We start from the raw sequence: 8111 nt of genomic DNA on the forward strand, positions 1-8111 counted from the left end.
TTTTCTTGCTTGAGGTGGTGCCACAATGTACATTGAATGCATTCTAGTTTCATTTGAAAGTTTAAGATAGATGTAATTTTTTCATTTAATGAAAGTCCGCCTTGAAAAAAAATATCAAGGCCCTTAACACATAGAATTATGGGAATGGCATGTAGGTGCCTTCAACTACATTGCTCAGTACTGTTGCTGTTTGACCACCTGATGTTGCTGGTTGTGAATAGGAAAATATAATAAAAAAGCAACTTGTTTCTTATCTCTAAGATATAGTATTTCTGATTAGATTCTAATATCCTAAATACAAAAAGGCATAGTTGCACTGCCTTTTTTTTGGGATGGGGATGTATCCCAGGATGGATGGAGCACACCCCCAAATTTTTCATGGGACAGCGGGTTGGGGAGAGCAATTATATATAATCATAATAAAATAAAATATTGAAAATTTATAATTCACCATAGATATTTGTCACTGCTTCAAGCTTGTAAGGATAAGCAGCTCTATTATGTAGTTTTATGCAGACCCTTACACTTGTAAATTCTTAAAAAGCTTGAGCAATCTAAAAAAGGACTGAGTGGCATTCCATTATTAGCCACTAGACGAGCCAAATGCAGTTTAGCTTTAGGAAACATAAGTGGAACTGTTGCAATTTTCAATAAATAAGGTTCCTGAAGAGTCACGAGCCAAATGAAACATAAGTGGAACTGTTTGCAATTTGCAATAAATAAGGTTCCTGAAGAGTCTGAAACAGAATTGTCTCTATAGCAGCCTCTTCCTCATATCACTTGTTAATGATGGTTTTGTTAAAAACATAAAAGCCATTCTTTCTCAATAGCTTTCACATATTTTAACACCCAGTTGTGTTGAAGACCACTATAAAACACTTTAATTCTGTAAGCAAATTAGATTCATATTTCAGATTAAGAAGATATTCTGTAAGCAAATTAGATTCATATTTCAGATTAATAAGATGCAAACTTTTAGTACTCAATTGAACTCACTACTTTTTTCTTGACATGGAGGCTTTGCTTCTTGTAATGTTGTTGCTGAAAATACAATATTTAAATCGCCAGAACCCAATTTGAAACCCATCACATAAAAGTTTAAAACCTATGTTTTAATTTGCAACTTGTACAACAGATTTAGATTAAGTGCAATACAAAAATAATGGATGGGAAAAATGATCATATTGTCCAATGATCAATGTCCATGACTGTCAAACCCAAAGATACATGCCCAGAATATCCCTAAAATCTGCCCAGAATATCCCTGAAATCAGCCCAAAACATCCCTGAAATCTGTTTGGAATGTCCCTGAAATCTGCCTGGAATGTCTTGGGGACGGCCAGCAAGTCCCTGAGTCCCCATTGAAGTCCCCAGCCGTTTGGGGGCATTTCCTAAGGGTCCATAGGTCCCCAAAACATGGGAACAACAGGTACGTGGGTTTTTCTTGGGGTGAGGACAGGTTCCCGTGCAACATAGCAAGAAAGAAGTGACATGGATCCTAGCACCTCATCAACATCTCAGTTCCAATATCCTGGCTCCCACCCTAAAATCCTGATAAAAAGTCCTACTTATATCATGGAGTGCACCCACAACAAAGCAAGAACTCTACTAAATTTGAATAAACTATTCATGATCAGTGTTGGTAGATACTTCTATCTGTTTATCTTTAATAGTAATGGGGGCTTGTATCTTCATATGAATAAGCTAAAGTGTCTAGACTCGATTCCCTTGCATATAGAATTATTTTCCAAAAAATTATTTGCTAAAATATAGTATATACATGACTATATCTTAAGTTTCAGTCTCAGCAACATACAGAGACAATAGCAACACAAGTTAGAAGCAAGTTTTATGGCAGGGTACTATACATCTTTCCATTCTATAGAATACTGTCTTGAACTGTCAAATTGGATACATAACTCCCTTGATAAAAAGTACTTTTTTCTCACAACCTTCTGCTCCAGCCATCATTTTGGGGTGGCCGAGATTCAGGTGGTGGTGTTGTTTGCGGATTAGAGTACTTCAAAAACGGCTGCCTTAAATCAAGTCTGGAAGGTATATAATCATCATCACTATCATCGTCATTTCCAGTGGATGGCCCCAGAGCTCGAAGAATCATTGCAACGAGGACAGATAGAACCTAACAAACCAGAACAACATGTCATAAATAGAAATGGTGCCATATATGGAAGACTCTCTCTGTAGCCTTGTTTACAAACGCATGTTCAAATCTAACACGTATCTACTGTTTCCTGAATCAAATCAAAAATTCTTCAGCAATACCATCTGGCTGTAAAAGTTCAAAGAAACAAGAGAAAAAATTGCAGAATCTATTGAATGTGGATGGAACACCACAGTAACATCGAACAAACAAACAAATTATAGGGAACCATCAATGACCCACAATCACTGAAGGATCTTAGCTGCTGAATAATTAGCAAAGTTAATACTAAAGGATTCAAGTCTTACTAAAATTAACAGAGAAAGATCCAAGTTCCCAATTTCTTTCACAATGTTGTGAAACACCATATATAAGGGAACAGCATTTGAATGTGGTCACGAAATAGGAAATACATTCATCATCACCTATGCAACTAACATAGAACCATTTCAAACATCCCTGGACACTAGCATTCATGTTTTGAAATCAAATGCATTTACATAATATAAGATTTCGAGGAATACATATGCTCCAAGTTAAAACCATCAAAAAAAGGCAGCAAGGCAGTTCAGTTATGCTCCAATGCAAACATGACCTTGCAGACTACAAACCGTACATTTGATTACCTGCAAAATAAGAACAATCAAGCCAATCCACTTGCATATGTCAAAGTTTTCTCTAACAAAGTTTTTTGCTTGGTCAAACTGTCCTGTAGGATCCTCTGGAAAATCCTGCAGATCAAATAAAAACAACATGATAGTTTATACCAAAACATATAAAGCATAAATATCATACGAATGATATGCCTTATTTTTACCAATTATGCGTGTTGTCAACAAAATGCTAAAAATGCATATAACAGCTACACTTACTTCTTCCCAGTTCTTATTGAAGAAAACATCGGCAGTGACTCCTGCCTCAGTTATCAAAAGCAAGCCAACAGATAGCATGTACTGTTATATGTTAAAGAAAACAAGTAAATACCCTGATATTTAAGCGTATTTAGCATTAAAAGAGGGTGTTCAAGCCTGAAATAAAGATTCCAGAAAACAGCTTGTGACAAGTTGACCATGAATAACCGATCTAGCTTGAATTGAAAGTTGGCAACTGTTTCTGCCGCTAATTCTAGATTAGAAGTTAAAATAAGGGAATCAACAAATGTTTCAAAGGTCCCCAAATAATAACAACAAAGCATCATGCTATAATAAAAAATTAAAAATAAGAGGACAATAAGCATAGGGCTTCGAATCTCTATCTACAGCTGATATCAAGGCAGGTTGTCTAAAAACTTATCCAAAACCCTCGCCTTGAATGGATTCAATTTTCAACATTTCCATGTTGTCAGACGTAATCTGTAGATAAGATGGCTAAGACAACTGTGGGAGAATCCTTTGTCCATTAGATATATTAGGTGTCCACATAAACCAACACCAAGACAAAAAAGAATTTCAAAATAGCACACAGCTTAAAAGATAGTAACCAAGTACGTGTATTCAGTTCATTTCAGAGAAAGCCGAGTAGAGTAAGTGAACATTTCAAGTACTCACCAAGTCCTGTAACAATGACTGGGACAGATTCCAGAAAAATCAACAGATGACTAGTCACCGCAGTAATTAGGAATGCCTAATATATCTTCAATCAAGACCTATGTTGTAAACAACAGACATCTTCATTTATGCTCTATCTGACTCTCTTGTTTCAATATAAATGCACAAATTTAGCGACAGCTAGAACAGTAGCATCATATGATCAACTCAACTATTCAAGGATACACAAGAAAGGCAGTGTCCATTCGCAGTCTCAGCAGCAACATGACCTGAGCATGTAATCAAACACAAGACAATGCCCATAACAAGAAATGTGTAGATAAACCTGCACCAGAGAAAATGGTTGAGAGTAAAGATGCCAATATTGAAAAAGAGAATGGGAAGAGAAACAAACATAAAAAGGGACAAAAATGTCAAGCATATGGGGATATAACCCTAAATTAAGTACTTGAAAATGTCAGGTCTTAAAATACTTCAAAGCAAAGAAAGCTTTATCCGGCATTTCTGAGCGAAGCATTTTCCAGATCTATATCAGTCATCTAGGGATACATCCTTACATGAAGTACTTGAAAGGCCAAGTCTTGAAATACTTCAATCAACAAAAAAGAATCAAAGAAAGCCTCAACTATTTCTTAGGGCAACTTTTCCCAGATCTATGCCAATCATCTAGGGGCACATTCCTCCAGGAAGTACTTGAAACGTCAACACACTTGAATGAGCAAAAGAAATCAAAGAAAGCCTTATCTAGCATTTCTTAGGGCAACTTTTTACAGACTTACATTACTGTCAAAATCACAACAAATGTGTTGTCGAATTAGTATAGATCCTTCTTAAGCCCAGATCTATTAATTTATTATTTATTAAGCAATGAGAGGGATCCAAATGCCTAGATGCGGAGCTCTCTGTAATTATAAATCCTGGGTTAAGATGTATCCATATTAATTTTTTATTTTATTTTCGCATGTGCTCTTTCTTCTTCTTTTCTTTCTTGTAATATCTTTCTTGATCATATGCCAATATTTTTACCATTTTATTTATCAGCATTATCCACGTACATACATAGGTGAAAAGAGATCTCTTCCACCATGAGCTGTAAGAGAACCCTGCTTCTCTCAGTGTAAAAATGTCAATAGAGTAACAACCAATAACATGTTTTAAAATATATTGACTGCTAGTGCGTAAAAGAAAATACGGTAACCGATTTTAGTCAAATTTATCTTTACAGGATTGCTTGGTACAATCTTTTCTTAACAACCAGTGGAAGTGCCTCTTCTACTGTTTGGTCTAATCGAAATTCTAATAAGAAACCGTAAGTATTCAACTGTGTCCTGTCGATCATCCCATTAGGTGCAAGGGTATATAAACAGCAACTTTGTTCTTAAATATGACTAGAATTGTGTGTGTTCTGAAGTGCTAAAATAACCTATTGGATGTGTTTTCGTGACATGTAGAAAGCTATCATTAGAATGTGAATTTTTGCAAACAGTAACACGTGTTTGGAAAGCAGATTTTTTAAAGTAGCTACTACAAGAAGAAACTTTGCCTTTTTCTAGTGGTCCAGTAGATAACAACAGAGCGGAGTTCTCTACTTAATGGGCTGAAACCTGAAGTAGTTTCTTCAAGAAAGACACAGGAAAAGTGGATAAAATAATCTATAAAGAAAAGATTATTGGAAGAGCTATCTCTTTCTCCGGAACAGATTGTAGTCACTGTTTGCCTAAAGTACTTCCTATTTTGCATTTATAAAGCTGTTGATATTCAACAAGCAGTCATAAGTAGAATTTAAGAGATTGTTTGTGTTTCACTCCTCGATGCCCTTACAAAATTTCTCTGAGTTTAAAGAACTTTCAAGGATAACAGTATAAGAAGGGAAATATTAAAATAAAAATGTGTATATATAACTAGGGAAAAAGTTGTCAGCGTGGGGTAGACTTGGGGATTTGAGACTTTGTTTAGTGCCTGAAATGACATTCTTGGTGTTTATATATTAGATTATGGGGGATAAACCGAATGGGCCTTCTCTTGTCCCAACTGTGTACCTGTCAATCAACCCAGAAATTAGAGTTTCATTCACAAGGAATCATTTCACTTGTACAGATATCTTTAACCCTAAAGCACCAGTGCAAATGTTGCAAAAAGTAAACTCAATCCATGTCACCTACAGACCCTCCAACTGCAATAGTCTCCTTTCAGTTTCTTTCCTCTTTCACCCTTTATATGCATTAAAGGGGGCTTCAATATCAACTTACCAGGGAGGAGGCAGATCAGAAGAAACATACATATGGCCAAAAGAAGAGCGCAATCCCGGAAAGGGCCTGCCCACCAGACTACTGCCAGGCCTTAATGCGTTCTCCTGCGAATTCCATTCCTTGAGCATCCACAGAGAATACAACACCATTGCTAACCCAACCATGGTTAGGATGGAGTTCACTATCTTCAGAGTGGACTGAAGACAACTTCTGAAAACGTGGGCACCCATGGCTGCTGCTGTTCTCAACGAAACACCCAATATACGAAAAATTTCCTCTAGCCCTCTGTAACCACCATGAAAACTGCATGCATAAATCACCCAATGCCTAAGGGACAGAGTCTGAGTCCTAATGAATCAGGAATGGCAAAGGATTTCTTCCATAGGAAATTGTAAAAATGCATAAAAAAAAACCAAACGATGATTCTGGTGGGAGTGTTGCAATAGGTCTTTAGGAGCTTGTTCAGAAGAGGCGGAATCTACATATGTGGCGTCTTAAACCGCAAGCACGCCAGGTGCCCATAAACTGAATTTCGTAAATTTCTTGGGCGGTGAAAAATTTGTATATATAGGTATGGACTCCGTTAACATGACACGGGCGATTGTCCGTCGGTACGCCCGAGGAAATGTGGGGTGGGGTTGTGTGGTGTGGGGTGGGGTTGTGTGGGGTGGTCACGCACCCCATACACAAACAAAAACTCTTAAATTCATTTCAATTGTTCGTGGCATCACAAAGTTTTCAAATTTGATGGGGGCATATATTTGAAAATAATCTGGGGACTGCGGCTTTTGAAGGAAATTTCATACCGTCTCTGCCATTTTTTCGAATCGGGAAACCAAAAATCAACGCGAAATTTGGAGGCGTGGTTTTGATTTGAAGCAGTGAAATCCCAATCCCTTAAACTCCTAAGGAAGTGATGGCCACACTCCAAAGAAATGGTTAACAAAAATTTGTTGGATTTCAAAGGGAGACCCATCTCCATGCCATCGCCATTCATCAATGACGATGGGAAACGATCTCTGTACCGGAATCGTGGGGAAATTTGGTCCCCTCTTTACATATTTGTCATTAGTTATTGTACGGCATCATTGGGAAATTTCGTACCCTTTAAGACATGTGTCATTAATTATTATTTTATTTTATTTTATTTACATTATGGTGCTTAATTTTTCTAAAATAAAGTTGTGTGTAAAGTTTATGATAGGATTTTGTTTATATTCTTTTTACCATGGATTTGTTTACATTATTAGATTTATTATTATTAATGTATTTTAGAATTGTGTTTACTTTTGTATAAATTTAAATAGTCAAAAATTGGAATAGGGTTTTAAATGAATGGAAATTCTAATTTTTCATTATAATTAAAATAAAATAAAAATGTTATAATACTAATTATTTAGGTGTATTTAATTGTAAATTCAATGTGATTACTTCGGATTGGGTGATAATCAAGGGATCGTATAACATTGCCTCATGGGGATGGTAATTAAACACATCTTATGGTATTTATGACCTTATTTGGCTAGCATGAGGTTGTGCTTATGTATTGATGGCAATGTGTGTGTTTATGTCGCAGATGCTCTACAACTTTCCATGAGGATGAAGGTGACGAGTACACTAGGTTTAATGTTATATGAATATGATGGTCTCGGTATCAATTTGGTGAGAGGTTGTAAGGAACTTCGTCTGAGGTGGAGGCAAGTGATGATGAGTTCTGGTAGATGGAATGCCCTTAATTAGGCAAGCCCCCTTTAATCGATTGTTGTAGGAACACCTTTAACTAGAGGAGCCCCCTCAAATCAATGGTGTTCTCAGGTCCTTCAAGCCTAGACCCTCCATTGATGTGGCTTGGTTTGTTGGTTTGGTTTACCTTTACTTATGCTCTTCCATTTTCATGTACCTCCTTCATGGCATTTGATTGCAATTGCACTGGTTCAACTATCTTGGATGGGTTAGATGTGGTTGGGTCTCAATTGCTCCTTTTCTTATCTACAATCAAGCAAGCTTAGAGTTCTAATTTGACTACTATTTGGAGGGGTGTGCCAGAGTTTTCTATTATGATATGAGCGTCTAGTGTTATTTGATAAGCGAATTGTTAGGCCCCTATACCACTAGTGTAACCCCTTATTGTTATTAGTACAACCCACTTATTAT

The 8111-nt window shown here is 36.6% G+C and overlaps 1 protein-coding gene across 1 annotated transcript; it reads right to left on the reverse strand.

Annotated features, from left to right (window-relative positions):
- Positions 1–1728: 1728 nt before the first annotated feature.
- On the reverse strand, positions 1729–6754 carry LOC149152859 (tetraspanin-19-like). Its single transcript, XM_089439690.1, has 5 exons — positions 5958–6754; positions 3934–4033; positions 3034–3114; positions 2788–2892; positions 1729–2140 (listed from the first exon to the last, which is right to left on the reverse strand). Exons 1-5 carry the CDS (start codon positions 6185–6187, stop codon positions 1946–1948), a joined length of 711 nt encoding a protein of 236 aa, XP_089295816.1. The 5' UTR covers positions 6188–6754; the 3' UTR covers positions 1729–1945.
- Positions 6755–8111: the final 1357 nt, after the last annotated feature.

The sequence above is a fragment of the Pinus tabuliformis genome, chromosome 9, assembly GCF_031772625.1.
Source record: "Pinus tabuliformis cultivar Carrire ecotype Pingquan chromosome 9, CPIR1, whole genome shotgun sequence".
NCBI lineage: Eukaryota > Viridiplantae > Streptophyta > Pinopsida > Pinales > Pinaceae > Pinus > Pinus tabuliformis.

Excerpts from the sequence above, each read along its gene's own strand:
- LOC149152859 (XM_089439690.1), bottom strand. The coding sequence starts at position 6,187 with ATGGGTGCCCACGTTTTCAGAAGTTGTCTTCAGTCCACTCTGAAGATA. Across the intron at positions 4,034-5,957 it reads TCTGATCTGCCTCCTCCCTG|GTTTATCTACACATTTCTTG; the intron begins GTAAGTTGATAT and ends TCTCTGGTGCAG. Across the intron at positions 2,893-3,033 it reads TCAATAAGAACTGGGAAGAA|GATTTTCCAGAGGATCCTAC; the intron begins GTAAGTGTAGCT and ends TTTGATCTGCAG.